The following is a 17,721-nucleotide window of genomic DNA, read 5'->3' as shown; positions in this document are numbered from 1 at the left end:
TTTGTATTCATGGCCTGGGACTCTCCTGTACCCCCTAACTTGTACATTCCTTCAGGCACTGGGGTTCAAGTCAGGGATGAGTTTGGAGAGAGTGTTCCTTCCTCACCTGTGTGCTCATATGGGAGGTAGTAACTGGGATCTCACAAAGATGGGAGACAGGGAAGGACTGCAAAACACTGTATGTAGTCCAGGTCAGAGGGACAACTGTGAACACATAATCTGATAAAATAGGCTGCATAAAATAAGCTACAGGAAAAGGAAAAACATGTCCTTGTTTGTATAAAAAGAGATTTTAAAGAAAAAATGCAAATGAAGGCACATCTGTCACCTGAACCACATTCAGGCTGCAGAAGTACTTACAGGTTTTCCACTTGCAGATGTTCTCTCTACCCAGGTAAACTGGTGCACTGCAAAGCATACCAAGTAAGTACTCATGGGGACTGACTTCTGAAAAGTTGTTCGATTCCAGCCATCACCAACCTGTACAGTTTGCTGCAAAAATGCAAAAATAATGAAATTGATTTTTGAAATTGCAAACACATGCATAAGAGTACATTTGTATGAAGACTGCAACTAGATAGGAGCAACAAATCACCTCTCCAGGTCCACCTCTTCTGGCATTTCATTGCTGAAGGCATGAGAACAGACAAAGTATTTTTCTTCTGCAATACATGAAATGGTACTTTGCTTTTTTGGCACTAAAGAGGTTTACTTTGCTTTAATTTTCATCAGGGATTTGAAGTCATTCACATGAGCAGAAATTTTGCCCACAGGAGTTTTCTGGTGTATGCTGTGTTTTGTTCTTGCAATAGTTGCATACAATAACATCACTTTGGTCAGAGAAGGGAAGAGACTGAATTCTCCCCTCTCTTAATATATGCATCACATATTTAAGTTATGATGCAGGGATGCTACCTGGGATATAGACCAGTCTAATGAATCCATCCTGAAGTAATTCGAATGCAAATGAATGGTGGGTTAGGTTATTAGGTGGGTTGCCTAAATACACATATAATTTAATGCTGATCATAATTTTTATTTACCAAATCAATTTTAAAATTTCCTGATTTTCTTAGATGGTATTTCCTCTAAGTTTGCTGAAAATACTCAATAGGAAGGGGTAGACACTGATCTCTTCTTTCCCATGACCAGTGACAGAACTCAAGGAAATGGCATGAAGTTGAGTCAGGGGAGGTTTAGGTTTGATTTTATGAAAAGGTTTTTCACCCAGAGGGTGAAAACTGGAACAGGGTCCCCAGGAAAGTTGTCACAACATCAAACCTGACAAAGTTCCTAAAGCATTTGAACAATGCTCTTAGGGACATGGTGAAACTCTTGGGGTGTCCTGTACAGGGCCAGGAGTTGGACTTGATGATCTTGATGGATCCCTTTCAACTCAGCTTATTCTATGATTCTATTCTAAACATATATTTCTTTTATTCCTTTTCTGCTATAGTCTGAAAATTTTTGTGCTTCTGACTGGATGACTATATAATAGAACAAAAGCCAAAAACATATAAAAGATGTTGGCCTTCTAGAGATACAGTGGTTCATGAGATTTGTTTGTTATAAACACAATATAAATAAAGCACAGACAATTAATATTACAGGTAATATGACTCCATGAACAAAACCACATGTTCACAGACATATTCATAGCCCCTTTTCGAAAAGGTATTCACAATCTAATTTTCCATTATTTTATCCATTTTGACTCTATTTTGATATCTTCTGTGATTTCAACAAAGTCAGGACTTTAGTGGAAAAAAATTGAAGAAATTATAGTGAAAAATGCAAATGAAATGTACAAGATTCTGATTTTGCTGATCTGATTTTGCCATGCTGGTTATAAAGCTCCACACCCCCAAAATTACAGGACATGTAACATACAACGTGCCTTGCCTTTACAAACTCTTACATTTCCATCTATGGAAAAGATCTTTCCCAAAGTTCTTCCACTACTAAGACCAGAGGTACTGACCTTGACCAGATGAAAAAAGTGCCCTGCTATAATCCCTTAGTCAAACCTCAGTATGAATTCAGCATAATCTGCATTTTCTTATCAGTTTTTTTTTTTTTTTAGCAAATCAATTAAGAAGCAGTAGTTAGCCCTTTGCACACTTATTATTGTAGATCCATAACAGAGACAAGGTCCACATGTCAAGGTGTAAAGTAAATCTCAAAACACAATAAATCTTGACAACATATGGTGTTATACCCTTACTTCCTTGCTCATATTCTCACTTATCTGAGGAAAGGCACAGCAATCTCCTTTCATGTGTTGTTCATCAAAGTGCCTGGTGGTCTTCTAGGTATGACAGAAATATTTTTAATAACAATGGGTCAGAGCTTTAAATGTGCAAAGGGTATGGATGCATCTGTATGAGCCTGGTAATAGATATCTCAGCAGCATTGCTAAGAGAATAACTTTGGGGCACTCTAAATAAAAGCAGACCTTTGTTTTCTGGGTGGGGGAGTGATTGGAAAAAATGCAAATGCCAACAGCCTGGAGGCTGGAAGCTCTTTTTTTTTTTTTTTTTTTTTTTTTAACTTGGTACTTTATCTCCCACTTCAGAACTTATTAGTAGAAATTATACAATAAACTACACATTCAGTTGACTATTCAGTAGAAACCCTCTCATCTGAAAGCCATTCAGCCTTCTTCCAGAAGGCCCAGAGGTAGATAATTGATGCCCTTAAATTTCATGCAAAATTTGGAATTTGACAGTAGGTCTAGAAATGGATTATTTAGGAAATTATAGACATGGTGGAATGACAAATATCCACACCCGTGAGCTGACAGATGCAGTTTCAGATCCTCATTATTAAAAAGAATAATCCTAGTCTTTCTGGCTAGCAGGATTCTTTGCCATTATATTGTGATCAGCAGACCCTTGTTCTGGACCATTATGCAGTTTTAGTGATTATTTTAGACTTTCCATGTGGGAAGCAGCTGTCTTGCAGAGTACTCATTCTCTGAGCCTACTCAGTCTGACTGAAGAACCTGCCAATATCTACTTATAGTCAGCAGGGGATGCTCACCTAAAATATCGAGCTGAGGGTCAGCTGGATAACAACAGAATAGGTGTTCCATTTTTGCTTTGGATTTGACTCTGTGCTGCCATGTTGTGTGCTGATGGACCACTTTGAGTCCTAACCAGCCAACCAGTTCTGTTCATGGAATGTCTATTAAGCGTGAGTTTTCCAGTGCCTGAGTGGTAGAGTCTGTGAACATGCCAGAACCTGGCAACCCACGTTACCTTTCAGTGTCTCTACAGAACTGCTGCACTTAGGCAGCTATTGGGAAATACTTACCTGTACTGGCATGTTTGAAAGTGCTTGGTACACATCTGGATGGATGATGGATATGGTGTAAGTTGCCTTTTTGTTTGGCTCGTCAAAGCAGGGAAATGATTTCCGCGCATCTGTTGGCTCATGATCAGTAGCTGCAATGCTCCTGAAATAAACAACACATTGGCAAGGCTTCATTATATGGCTTTGAAATCTTGTTTGCAATTTCTAGGCATTTTTTTTAATGATTTCACAAATGAAATCCAATTACAAATATTTGTGCATATTTTTCCATTCATAAAAGCAGGTGACATCAAAAATGCAGGAGCTGACATCCACATCTGTCTGTCATCAACATCTTCAAGGTTTCAGAGCAAAAGCTAATGCAAAGTGCTTATCATCAAATATTTTTAGGAGCAGGGCAATAAGAGAGGCATGACCTCTCATGCATAGTGAAAACTTTGCTCTCCCTTCTGCTGAGCTTTACCATTGATTTATCACCTAAAATAAAGAATTGATGATATCACCTAAAAGGAATAAGTCACTCCAAGACTTGTTTACCCACTACAGCATATCTTGGGATTAGGGCCTTGAACATCTCCTGAAGCGATACCTTGAAACTGTGCAAATGCAATAAATCTCATCCTGTTTGTGTGTTTCTTTTTCTGCATTTACCACATACAGTTTCCTCCTCTGCTCCTATGCTCCCCTGACTCCATTAGTGAAACTGCTGGAGAAAGCATGGAAAGTTCAGGTGAAGATCCTAGTACATAACTGATGCTATGCAAGCTGTTTTGGAGGGGTCAGAAAGTCATCTCAGTTATACACAACCAGTGGAGGAGCTAGACAATAGGGGTCATGTAAAAACATAAGGTGAAGGTTGGGAGCGTTCATATTGTGCTTGCTTCTCCCAGTGACATTGGGCTCCCCCATTAATGACCCACACCAGTGGCAGAGCATATTCTCCAGTGATTGATGGTGAAAGGGATCACAGATGCTCCTTCAATTAATCTGGAATGTTGAGCATTTTCTGACAGCACTTCTACAGCTGCTCCAACTATATTAAGGTGGTTTTTCTTTCCAAAAAGTAATTAAAAGTGTACATCATAAATTACAGATTGCAGCAATCCTACAAGCTCACTTGACAACCAATTTTTCAAGGTTTCTGTTGCCCTTGGCATTTCCCTGTGATGGTTAAATACTAAACTGGTCATTAGGAACTTGTAGCAGCAAGGGTCATTTACAAACCTGACAGAGGTGATATGTCTGGGCTCTCTCCATTCATGTTCCTTGGAATAGTAGCTCAAAGGTTCATGGGCAGAAAGCATAATGAACATTCACTTTAACATCATTTCAGACTCAACAGAGTTTCTTTTGCTGGGTGCATTCTTTGCTGTCACTCTCTACTTTTCATAGGATTTGAGAGCTATTTCACAATTAAGTTAACTCCAAGCCTCCAGGGCCATGCTTCACAGCTATTGGTTAAAAAACTTGGCTATATATTTTGACATATTTATGTCTTGTTCCTACAGACTGATAACACTGTGATACATCTGTTGATTTATAAGGTGATAATCCATCTATCCTCATATGTTTACAGAGGCAGACAGACATTACGACTGAAAAACTTCAGCACTACCCTTCCTATAGGCTAGATGATGAGAACACCTGACTATGGCATGCACAGAAGGAGCAATAGAAACATGAAATGTTGTAATTCACTTTCAAACAACATAATTTAGTTTTTAGATAAGATTTTCTTCACTGCTTGGTGGCTTCTGCTCTTGATGTCCAGACCTTTAAATATGAACTAGAGTCGACAGTTGTAAACATCATAATAATAAGAAGTGAAGATCTGGCTGAGACTGCATCCAGCTGTTCTCAGAATAAAACAGTGATGCATTTAGAACCATGAGGAGTTTTCCTTCCCCTCCCTCCGAAGTACAAGTCATTAGTGTCAAACAACTTCCTTCCTCCCTGAACTAATTAAAGCATCTTTCTCCTAGTCTTCCTTAAAATTCCAACTCATTCCTGCTTCTGAGAAAACTTTCTGCTTCAGGAAGAAAATCAGAAGTGTTACTTTTGTAAACAGAAGAAAATTCTTTCCTTGCCTATTCAATAAAATCCTAAATACATCCCTGTTAGACAGGGGCGAGCCTCTTGTTCTCTCACAGACAAGCGAGGGAATTTCTAAAAACAGGAAGCCATACCTTGTCTCTAATAGTAGTGCAAAAGCAAAGCCAGCTGCTGTGACATAATTGTATTATTTTTAATACTAAGGGAGAAATACAAGGGGGCTTTAGCACATTCATTGAGAGAAGCTAATGACCTGAAAAACCCAGTACACCAGCCAAGGACTCTTCTTTTGCTCCTCTCCATAAGATCTGAAAACAGCACAAGTGTTGTAGTTATACTTAGTGCATCATGCAAAGTAGGGAGGACTGCTATTCCTTTTGCATCAATGGGTAAATGAAATCAGCAGACAGAGGAACAGTTTTACCAAAGGACTTTAGTGCTTACAGCTAGATTTGGGAACCCACAGAAGCATCTAGGCAAGTCTATGTCCAAAATCTACATTTCCAAAGTTTCTGCTTTCCTGTTCCGTACCTGCAGTAATATCACTGGGGTTGTGACAGACCTGGGGCTATACATTTAATATCTAGATATACTTCATCAGTGAAAAGTAACACACCTCAACATAGAAGGATTCTAGGACTTTGCACTTTAAAACTGCTGTGGAGATGTCAGATGCTCAAAGTATGAAACCAAAGCACCTTTTAAGTCAGAGCAATGCTGAGGTCATATATGGAGGAAAAGAGCTGTCTGGTGTTCAAGCTGTTCCCTGCATGACTTCTCCACAGGAAAAATCAATGCTTGCTTTATCCTCTACCTCTTGGATCTGCTTCTGCTGGTGCCTGTCACTGCTGGTACTCCTGTCAGTGGCTGAATGGAGCTGACGAGACTCTCACTCACGACACCATTGTCCCAGGAGGGCAAAGAAATGCCATGAACACATCAGTGTTTGTCTCCATGTTCCTTCTACAGGGCCTCGTAAATGTCTAGCCAAGTTTATCTACCAGCTGTAAAGGCTGGGATAAATCACTTCAGAAATGTAAATATCAGAAAATGAGTGACTGTCCTCTCCATACATTAACTGTGAAGAGCAGCCTTTGAGCAGAGGGCAATGGCTTTTTCAAGCTTCCGCCTTGAAGCAGTACAAACCTGGTAAGTGGAATGGGTTAGCTGAACTGGTAGAGACTTTTTAATCATTCAATAACTGTTGATATATTCACAAGAAAGAGATGGAGCACAAAAAAAACCAGTAAAAGGTGATCCTAATTGTTTAGGCTTTCCTACGTATAATTTAAACCAGCTGCAAGAGAGACAGGGAAGTTCGGGTTTGAATATTCCTCAGGCTTACAGCATCAAGGAGATATGCTATCAGGAAAACTATCAGAAGAACATTTTATACCAAAACTGTTACCTTGGGGATAACAGGAGAGAGTGGTGATAGTTGTATGCTATTTATTGTACTAGAGAGATAAAAACAGGCCTTGATCCCTCCAGCTCCTTGAGGGAGCCATTCAGTTCAAAGGTAAGCTTGGACCAGTAGAGTTTGAAAGGTTTTTCAGAATATTAATTATAACAAACCCCTCATCTCTCCAGCCCACATTCACTAGTCAGAAGCCAAAGGGCTTTGAATACAGCATCCTCCTTAGGGGAATGAGAAAACTAAAGAACAATCCAGAAATGTCAGTAAGTTGGTGAGAGACAAGACTGAAAAGCTGAAACAGGAATACAACAGGCCTGAGCAAGTAAAAATAGAGAAGAAAGCTTAATAAATAAAACTGCTTTACTTGATCTGTCCATTCTCAGTATAGGTGGTCCTGTAAAACCCAACCAGCGAACCATTCAGCCAGCCTTGAAACTTCAGGGTGAGCACATAGAGATCATTTTCACCAGTGATAGGGAGCTCTGTTGCTGCCTTCATCACAATGTATTCTTGTGGCTTGTACTCAAAGCAGTCATTCAGAGCAATCTGCTGTCCTGAGGATTTCCGGAGTGTGGGCATTTCTGTAACCTTGGTATCTCGCAGGTGAAGCCACAGGGAGCTGGTTGGTTTTTCCAAAGATATAGATATACTGACTGTCCCACTGTAAGTGTCTTGCTCCATTTCAGGCTTGATTTCCAGATCATAGTGGACAGGCTTGACATAAGTGGGCAGCCTAAACTCTCTCCAGTCTCCAGTGTCATCATTCTTGGAAGGACAGGGACCCAAATCCACTGGGGGAGGAGGCTGTTCCGTGGTTGTAGTTGTTGTAGTTGTTGTAGTTGCCGTTGTCGTCGTTGTTGTCGTCTGATCTGGTGTTGGTTGTTGCTCTGTTGCCTCTGAAGCTTTAGGTCTGCTCAATCCCACACCAAGCCCCACAGCAAGTCCTACAACAACCACGACTCCACAGATGATAGCCACATGCTTTTTCTTCATGCAGTACCTCTTGGACTTCTCATCCTCAAAATCCATGCCCTCCATCTCTGCTCCTAGATCTGTTCTCAGAGCAAAATATTAACCACAAAAAAGCTTATTAGTCACTTCAGCATTCAGTAAACTCAGCAGTCTTGGTTCGTATTTTAATTGTGTAGCTATAGCTGTTCTCTGCCTGTCTCCCTCACCTCGCTCTCCGCAAGACACTCAATTAATTAAAGACAACATGCATTTGGAGGAAACGTGAATGATCAAAGCGCAGCTGGGCTGGGATATGGAGGGAACTGACACAGAAGAACATTGTTTCTGCCGTGCTCCCCTTATAAGCAGCGCAACCCCACCCCCAGCCCCTCCTGTTCTGGCCTGAGTTAAATATAAAACAGTGCTATGTTAATCAGCAGTCAGGAGATGATCAGATGCCAAAGCTCTGTCAGCAGCTTTCAGAAAGAGTTTGCAGATGGAAGCAAACCCTCAACCTTCACCACTACCTCTTCCTTTTTTTCCTCTGCTGTGTCTTGTTTAGGTTTTTGAGGTTTGGGCTGGCTTATTTTTCTTCCTCTTACTAACAAAGATTTCCTTGAATTTCCACCCTATAGTTTGTGAAATGACATCTCAAAACTTGCAGAAATCACGTATATCTTTCAGCTGTTTCCCCTCTTTTCTGGGCTCATTTACCTTTGCCGAGTAACTCAAGGCAGTCACAGACAGATGAATGCACAGTGGAACAATAAATTTTGATCACTGCTTCAAACTTTAAAAGTTGTCTAACTCCTCTCCCCCTCACAGGGCCACTTTTCCAGGAGATTGACCATAACCATGCATGCAAGCTGGTAGCCTGGGACAGCATTGCTTTGTCAGTCAGCACAATTACAGTGCTGCCTGTGAACCCTTGCTGTGAGGGACACTTCTAAGCATGATTTATGCACTAAAGATCTAATTTACCATTTATTGCTTGTCATCACAATGTGACACTTCATTGAAGCAAATTACTTGAATAGAGCCTGATTCTGCTTGAGGGAACTTTTTGTAAGGCCTGGGTAAGCCTGTAAGCAAGATGTTGCTAATGCAGTATGAAACTGAGCACAGTGGTAGTCTTGACCTTGTTTGAAACTGGACTAAAGGAAAATAGTGTAGAATAAAAATGCCAGACTCTGCATCTCTTAGCCCTATTTCTCCACTTATGTAGTACAGTTGAGTAGATTTTTTAATCAGGCACATCAGTTTGGCTTTATGCCTCCCGATTTAGTTTATTAGGAGACATAATATTAGAATTATTATAATTTTTATTAATATTAGGATTCTTTTATTAATATTAGGATTTTTCTAATATGATTTCATTAATATTAGGATTATTATCACTTTTTACATCAGTTACGACTCTCTGACTACTTAGACTTCCCTTCCCTTCCCTTCCCTTCCCTTCCCTTCCCTTCCCTTCCCTTCCCTTCCCTTCCCTTCCCTTCCCTTCCCTTCCCTTCCCTTCCCTTCCCTTCCCTTCCCTTCCCTTCCCTTCCCTTCCCTTCCCTTCCCTTCCCTTCCCTTCCCTTCCCTTCCCTTTTTTTTCCAGATGGATTTCCACCTGACTGGATTGACTTAGGTTTTAGAATCAGTTAACACATGCTTCAAGTGAGGTGCACTAAGCTGGGGAATTTCACCCAGTCTGTTCAGAAATTGATCTCTTCATAAGCCACACTTCTAAATACTGACCATCACCACAGGGAACTTTAGCCCCCCACTTTGCATCAGCACACTGCTATTTATATATCATCTTGTTTTAAAGGCAAGGGTTTCCTACAGAAGCAGAGAAATAAAATGGTTTGGGGTTTTTTTTGTTTGGTTGGGTTTTTTTGGTTTTTTTGGGTTTTTTTCAGATCATCACATTAACTCTTATGTATTTTCAAAAGTGAGAGACTGATGCAAAAAAAAAATGAAGCAGAAAGCTAAAATCTGTTTCACATTATGCCTGTTTTTATTGTTTCCCATTTCTTTGCTGTGATCAAAACTAGATATGACATGGGAAACCAATGCCCTTTAATGGATTGAGTAAGAATTCAGCTTTTAGCAGCAGGGCCAGCACTGAATATCATAGTCTTAACATTTAAAACCATTTCATCTTTTCTTTTGTTCTGATTGGGCAGGGCAAGGAAAAAGAAAAAGAGTTACAACAGATTTTAAAGAAGACATCTTTAGACAGAGCAGGCCATATGAGATAAGAAAACAAATTGTCTTACTTTCAGCATGGCTTTTACATCACTCCCGTTTTTATTTTCCTAAGTCATGAGCTTTCCTGTTACATTTTTAACCTGAAGATGAAAAATGCTGCTCGAGCTTACAGACTGCAGAGCAAATTATTTACTGTAGTTTTGAAGACACTTGAAGATTTCTTCACTGTTAACAATTACCTCTTTCAGGAAGAGCTAGAAAACAAATGTGGATGAGATAGTCCAAAACAGCAACTATATATGTATTTCTTATCCTAAGCCTTGAAGATAACACTAGTACTAAAGTCCATTACAAGCTGTCAGTCAGGAGCAGTAGTGTAGTTATACACAAGTTGTAGCATTGATCTTCTCATTGTAATAAATGAGATTCCAACCTGGTTGCAGCCAAAACTAGATATATTTCTGGGATGGGTGGCTATGAGCAGGCTAACTCCTCCCACATCCGAAACGTGCTGTGTTACTGACACTCCTGCAGCCAGCCAGCAGTGCTACAAGCTCCCTGCTGCCAGTGACCCAATATACATGGCCAAGGACAAACAGGGCCCAAAGTGTTAATTCCTCTGCACAGTGGAGGAATTCCTCCTCCTCCAGTGCAGGAGGGCAGGGCTCCCAAAAGCGCTGCTAAGCATTCCCCCTGTTTGGCTGTCTCCAGGCCGAAGGGGGAAGGGAACAGGATCTACCTCCCCAAAGAGGAGAACACAGTGGCCATCATGGACAAGGTTACACACTTTGTTTACCCTCTCCCAACCTGCATAAAATGGTGGATACCCATCTGAAAAGTCAAGGAAGGCTTCCTCCGAACTGCTCCAACACAAGCTACAAGCACGACTCCAGATACGTGTTGGCCAAGCCTGGATTGCTTAGATTGCTTTAGTTTAACTTCTAGAAATGAGATTTAAACAATCTTTGCAGCCACCTGAGCAGTGCTAACACCTGTTATAATTTGTTTGGTCTTGATTTTTTTATCCAATCAATTTCACTTCAAGCTAGGATTTAGTTCCCAGTTTACACCAGAATTACCCACAACTAGATTAATGCTGCCCCTTTGGATACCTAAAATGTAGGGGGTACCGAATCACAATGCTCTGCCATGACATTGCTGTGTGAACATGTCGATTCTTGTAGGAACAATACCCAGATAACTTTTCAGACAACTACCAGGAATGTAATGAATCCTAATTTTTATCCACAAATTGTCAGCCATTCATTTCCAATGCAATTTCCAATTTTAAGTGTGGAAAGTAGAATAAAATTGCTGCAAGTGACAGCCAGGATCAACACTAGGAAAGGTCTGCTCCAGGCCCTCAGGGAGATGTCAGATACTCCCAGGATATCCTTAATTGAAGCTGACAATGAGAAAAGAGCTGTTCTGGAAAGCATCAAAGACATGAAAATAAATGAAGTATATTAAAAAAAAAAAAAAAAAGGAAAAACTCCGCTGCAACTCACAACAAATGAAACTCCTCTGAGCCAAGTCATCCTTGGAATAATATCAAACACTTAGTGGGCCAATGCCAAGGAGCTCTTTTTCTCCCTGTGTCTAGGGACTTAAAGGCAACAGGAGGGCAGCAGAGTCTAAGGACCTCTGATTCCCATCTGCTCTCTGAGGTGCCCTCACTGCAAGATTTTGGAATAATAAATGGATCCTTTCTGCCTCCAACAGGAGGAATTTGTCTCTCTTTATGCTAAAATAACACTCCTTCGATTTTTCATTGCAAAATAAGAAGACATGAAGCAATCTGCTGTTGTGACTGCTTTCTGGCACAGCTGCATTTGTAGATTTCTCCCCTGTGGCCCCCCACCAAAAAAATCTTTAGGAAATTAATTTCAGAAATATGAAACTGGTTAGAGTGTTGTTCCACCAGATCAGAAACAAATATTGTCAGAAATTATTCCCTTGTCCAGTGTTTTCCTGTGTCTGTAATGACTGATTTTGTCTCTATCTTTTGGCTTTGAATCCTCTAGCAATCATTAATCCCCTAGAGTTCACAAGTCTTTGTAATTACTGGCTTGCAGTGATACTTGTTCCACTCACAATCTTTTCTATGACAGTTTTTAACTCCAAAACAAGTTCTTTTGGTTTGCTGTTGTTTCGAAGTGCAAATGTTTTGAACTGACTTGAGAAAGTCAGGATCTGTTTAGCCATAATTGTTTTCCCATCCAGATCTTTAAAATCTGGACTCAGTTTGTGGGATGCTGTTAGATGCAGTGCCCTGGGAGGACTGCATTATTTGCCACTGCAGACTGACAAGTTCTGTCTGTAACACACCAGCTGAAGTGCAGTGCAGCCCCACAACTTTTTCTGGGTTCTGCAGTATTCCCCCAGCAGGTCAGTGCTAGAAGTATTTACCACTAGGGTTGAGGCTGGGGGAGTTACATCAAAGCCTGTTCTCAGTGAAGTACTGTGAGTTATCATTAGCAGAGGCTTTGTTTTCTTCCTCTGTTTTTTTAATGTTTCAAGTTCCTGGATGTAGATTCTGTGCCTTGAAATGTGAATGCCATGGCTTATACTATTTACTTAAATAGATCAAGTCAAACTGCATTCATTTGGTTTGCTCTATCATATCATGTTCATGATAAGATATTATATCATGTATCTTACCAAATAAGCACTTACCATAAAATCATAGGATGGCTTGGGTTAGAAGAGACCTTTAGGATTAGTCCCAACCCTCTTGCCATGACCAGGGACATTTTCCCTACATCAGGCTGCTCAAAGGCCCATCCAGCCTGGCCTTGAACACTCCTGAGGACAGGGTGTGTCTCACCAACCTCACAGTGAAGCATTCCTAATATATAATCTCAACCTACCCTGCCAGTTTAAAGCCATTACCTCTTATCCTATCCCTACATGCCCTTTAAGAAGTTCCTCTGCAACTTAATCATGATGATATGGTTTGATGTGATATCTTATCATATTCTATCAGATAACTTCATCTTCCACTGCATTGCTATCAAGATGAGATTCCTTGTTCTCCATTCTAATGGAGCCTTTAATACAAAACCAGAATAGTCTGGATGTGGTGAATACAGTTCCAACTTTCCAATTCTACCATATTTTATTATTTTTACAACTTTTTACCCTTTTTCCTGTCAACATTGGCCATTAGAACAGTTACAGGTTATGGCTATGCACTCTTCACCTTCTAATGTCTTTAAAACATTTCTGAGGAGACTGTATCAAAAAAATATGATTTAACTCATACAGACATTTTTTCCAAATCACTCAACATGTATCTTGTTTAACAAATTCCTAAACAAAAGTGAGAAATAAGCTATTATGGCATAATTTCCAGGATACGTTGGCATACCAGCAGATCCAGAGGAAAATTAAACACTGAATTTTAGAAATTCCTGTGAAATTCCTTGATGAACTTTTGGTGGCATTTTATCCTCTAGAATGAAAAACCTGCTTTCCACTCTCTTCACTTTGTTTTGTGAGGGAGGGTGATGTCTTACAAGACTTTCTCTCTTCACTTGCAATTCAAGACACTACTTTTAATCTACCTGATATGAGCTGCAGTTCCCTGAGGTGCCACCTCTGCCTTCAAGCATGGCAGAGTCACTCAGTATGCACTGGTATTGATCCATTTCTGTGTCAGGAAAGCAGAGCAGAAGAAGGAAAGTATTTTGATGGAGGAGACGTGTAAGATTTCTTTCCTAGCTCAACTGGCCCCAGCCTGAAACTGTTAACCTTCAGGGCAAGCTTATTTGTACTTGCTTTCTCCTTTGAAAGTCAGGGGAAGTTCAGAGGCCAGAGGAGTGAAAATGAATCATCAGTCAGCCCAGTAGTGGTGTCTGCTCAGCATGGAACAGTCAGTGCTAAATTCAAGTGTGATACTGGCTTCATTGAGCAGGTAATGGAGATTGCTGTGGAAAACAGTGGTTTCAGTTGGACGCATGTTTTCACTTACAGTAAATTGTGGGTTTCTCATCTTACTAGGAAAGATACAGTGGAAATAAAAGAAATCATCAAACTAACTGGCAAGGCAGAATGGAAAAATCAATCATACTTTTAATCATTAAAAGAGATTAAGAGACTGAAACTTGCACTCTTACAACTGTTTGCACTGGGGACAATTCCATAACAGTCAATAGCAAACTATTTGAGAACCTGAAAAAGAGCAATAGTATATGATAACAGTATAAAAATAATGTGTAGCTAAGGTTAAGATAGCTTGACTCTACCATCATATAATAGCAAGGAAATTTATAGGACTTTCAAAGGCAGCAAATTTGGCACAAATTAGAAGGAAACCTTTCATGTTACTCTCATATATATCTCATTCATGGTAGCATTCATAATGAAGGGCTGTAGATGCTGTTACGAAGCATCTTATGCCAGCCACTGAGAAGCAGAACAGCAGACTGAGAAGATTTCTGATCTCTTTTGCTGCATAAATTCATGTGATCCTTTGCTGGCCAAGTAACCAGAAATGATTCTACGTTGCAGATAAATAATTGCTCATGTGATTTCCAGCACTAAGAAAGTCTCTTAAATGAAACCAAGTTATTGAAAGAAGATACAACAGTAACATTTTTTCTTGTTTGGAGATGTAATCTCAGGGCAATTGCCTGCCGACATGTATTTAGGTTACTTCCAAGTCTGTTACCTGTTTCATTTTCTTGGCCAGGGAGATGAAGCTGATGAAAAAGAAAACAATTGCAGTTACATAAACTGCTTCATTTACTATGATATTAAAAAAATCCTCTTTTTTGCCCCTTTTCAAACAGGATTGTCGTTGTACTAAGGCATTTCAAACTGAATTAAGAGATTGGAGGATTAAAGAAAGTCAGCAGTTAGAGATATGGCTCTCCTCCCTTCCTCCCTCCCAATTGCATCACTTTGAATGCGAAATGGAAATAGAGCGAGTTATGTCCTCGGGACTTCCACCATATTTGCTCCATCTGTTTTGCCCTGCATACGATATATCTCCCTGTCTCGGACTAGCTCTATTTTCATCAGTCCTTACCTCCCCACACCCACCAGCAGCAGGTGCTGCAGGGCTTGGGTAAAGCAGGAGATAGAGATCAGTGGACTGATTCCCAGGCAAGTTCCTAAATCACTCCTCACACACACTTTCACAAACAGGGGTGTATGTGAGGGGTGGTGAGGTGCACGCACTGGGAATGACAGAGAGCACGTTTGCCTGAAAGAGGTGTCATATAAGGAAGAGGGCTCTGAAGTGAATATTTATTTGATGTCATTTGGAAGTCATGTCCTTCACTGCAGACTGAGCAGATACCACAACTGGGCTGACTAATTCTTCATTTTCATTTTTTTGCCCCTGAACTTGCCCCTGCTTTTAAAAGAAAAAGCAGTTCTTCAGAGGAAGAATCAGCCAAATGCTTTCACACAAAAATAATATTATTCTTTTCTGTTTTAGCAAACCCAAGCTCATCTGGGAGTACATTTTTTTGGCCAACAGTAAGTCCTCATATTTAAATTAATTTTTATTATGACCAGCAGCATTCAAAATAATAGATGTTCCCACACAAAGATAAGGACACCTTTACTCTTCAGGTATATAACTGATTACTTTGAGCTTGTGTGCAGCAGAAAATGTTGCCAAGGACATAAATAAACAGACCAGCAAACATTAGCATTTGATAAAGAGTGCACTCAAGAAAGAGGCACAAGCAAAATCAAAGAAACACAGCAATGTGAGATCTTGCAGATGATGAATATTTAGTCTTCTTTCTAAAACCAAATAAGGAGTTGCATCCTTTATATCCAAAACCAAATGAAGCAAAGGAGGCTTACCATAGAGGAAATAACGTGTTAGTGTCTTGGGCTATCTGGATTCTACTTGAGGTTTTAACTTCTTCTACAACTTGTTCTTAACTTCTTCTCCACTGATAATCAGATGCCAAATGAGATTGGATCATATGCACCAATTCACTCTTAATTTTGTAGGATTGCTGCCTCTACTGCCCACGGGGAAGTTTAAATACTGGTGTTTTACAGGATAAATTACAGGATGGACAGCCAGTTATTTCTGGCAGAACCTTCTTTCCTTTCTTACTATAGTTCATGTTTTTATTTTCCTTTTCCTCAAATGCTAAAGATAGACTTTAACAGGAACCTAACTTTACTTCCTTCCAAGATCTTCTGGCAATGCAAACCACAAAAAATACCAAAAACAGAAATGATGCATCAAAATCGTAGAAATTATGGATACATGTCCATAATTTAGATCCAGATATATATGAATAAAAACACCATATTTTCAGCCTCTGTCCTAATGTCTTTTACAAACACACAACACAGTATGTATATGCTGTTTTTAGGCTGTTTCTGGTTCTTTCTGAAGTTGATAATATCATTTCTATTCACTGGAGAGAGACCAAGAAGTGGAGCAGAGAATTGCAGGCCTCCATTTATTACTACATCTAAGGGCAACATTTAGACATATAATATATGATGCTTCTTCCTCAGAGAACTTATTTCTATTTATGTACATACATTCAAGAGCAGCCTAGTGGTTTTAGACAGAGCAGAGGCTTGGTCCTTGCCCAGAGACTGTGTCTGCTGATTTTCGATACAAGAGAAAAGTAGGGCGCTAAAAAATGAAAGGGGGAGTATGAAGTGAAGTGTAAGGACACTAATGCCAGCATAGCCATGTGGGCAGGTAGGCATGTGCTATTCATTGTGATTATTTGTAATCCAATAAATGTAATTTAGATTACACATAATTCATATTACTTGATAGACTCTCATTCTGTTGGCTTCCTCCTCATAATGACACAACTTCAAATGAAGTTCTTTTAAATTAAATAATTCCATTAAAATGTCTGCTGAGACGAGCACTTCTTGGACTCTCAGACAAAGCAATCACCAACTGAATTATCAGAACTCATATGTATGCAGTCACCAATGTTTTTCAATATTGAAGAATCAGTCTAAAGATTAAAAAGTCAAAGGACAAACTGTTCAGCATAGTTTTACAATGACCATATCTTACTTTTCCAAGATTAGAAAACTGTTTCTGAAGCATTTACTTAGGATAACAATAAAGCAAAGTGCAATCTATTGAAATCTTTCTCACACCTGTAAGTTCAACATGACTTTTAGAATCGAAATCAGTTTTTTGAGGAAGATACACTACTACAGTGGTACAGGTCAACAAAAACCTATCTCAGAGACAAAACTTAATGAACGATTTTCTTAATTGTTTTTAAAAATTTGTACATCAAGTACAAATCAGTACTATCAGGGTATCTCTGTACAAGATCTGAGTCTGTCTACTCCAGCTGGAGAGTCCACTGTTTTCTTCCTAAAGCTATGCCACCCTCTTTCTTTCATGTGTTTTGGTCTGTAATATCTGTTACTGACAAAGATGTTCAAATCTTCACACATAGACCATAGGAGAGAAAAATAGGAGAAGAAACTAAAGCTAATTACAACTTTGTAATTAGCCTTTGTAACAAAGGTGTTAATGTAAAAGAACAGTGAAGTTTATTTCCATCCTCTAGTCCTTCCTTCTTAATTTTCCAATCTTCCATTGTCCCATTGCATCTGAATTGCTGGTATCCTGGGAATATTTCACCTAGATTGCAAAGGAATGATATTGACTATGTGGAACCTTTTAATAGTGCTGTTTTATCTATACCAGGTAAAAACCTCTCAGTGTTCTAGATGGAGAAATAGAAAGGCCTTTTTCTGCTTTGCTAAGATGGAGTTTGGTTTTCTTATCTTTCTTTCACAGACAGCTGCACATTTAG

General features: G+C 39.6%; 1 protein-coding gene across 1 annotated transcript in view; it reads right to left on the bottom strand.

Moving 5' to 3' along the window:
- Positions 1-8,077, bottom strand: part of ENPEP (glutamyl aminopeptidase) — a 37,081-nt gene extending 29,004 nt beyond the window's left edge. Inside the window, 3 exon segments of the mRNA XM_063157980.1 lie at positions 361-492; positions 3,316-3,457; positions 7,149-8,077. Coding sequence (XP_063014050.1) covers positions 361-492; positions 3,316-3,457; positions 7,149-7,822 — 948 coding nt within the window. The 5' untranslated portion in view covers positions 7,823-8,077.
- Positions 8,078-17,721: the final 9,644 nt, after the last annotated feature.

The sequence above is a fragment of the Melospiza melodia genome, chromosome 5 (assembly GCF_035770615.1).
Source record: "Melospiza melodia melodia isolate bMelMel2 chromosome 5, bMelMel2.pri, whole genome shotgun sequence".
Taxonomy (NCBI): domain Eukaryota; kingdom Metazoa; phylum Chordata; class Aves; order Passeriformes; family Passerellidae; genus Melospiza; species Melospiza melodia.
This window is presented reverse-complemented; position numbering and strand designations above follow the sequence as displayed.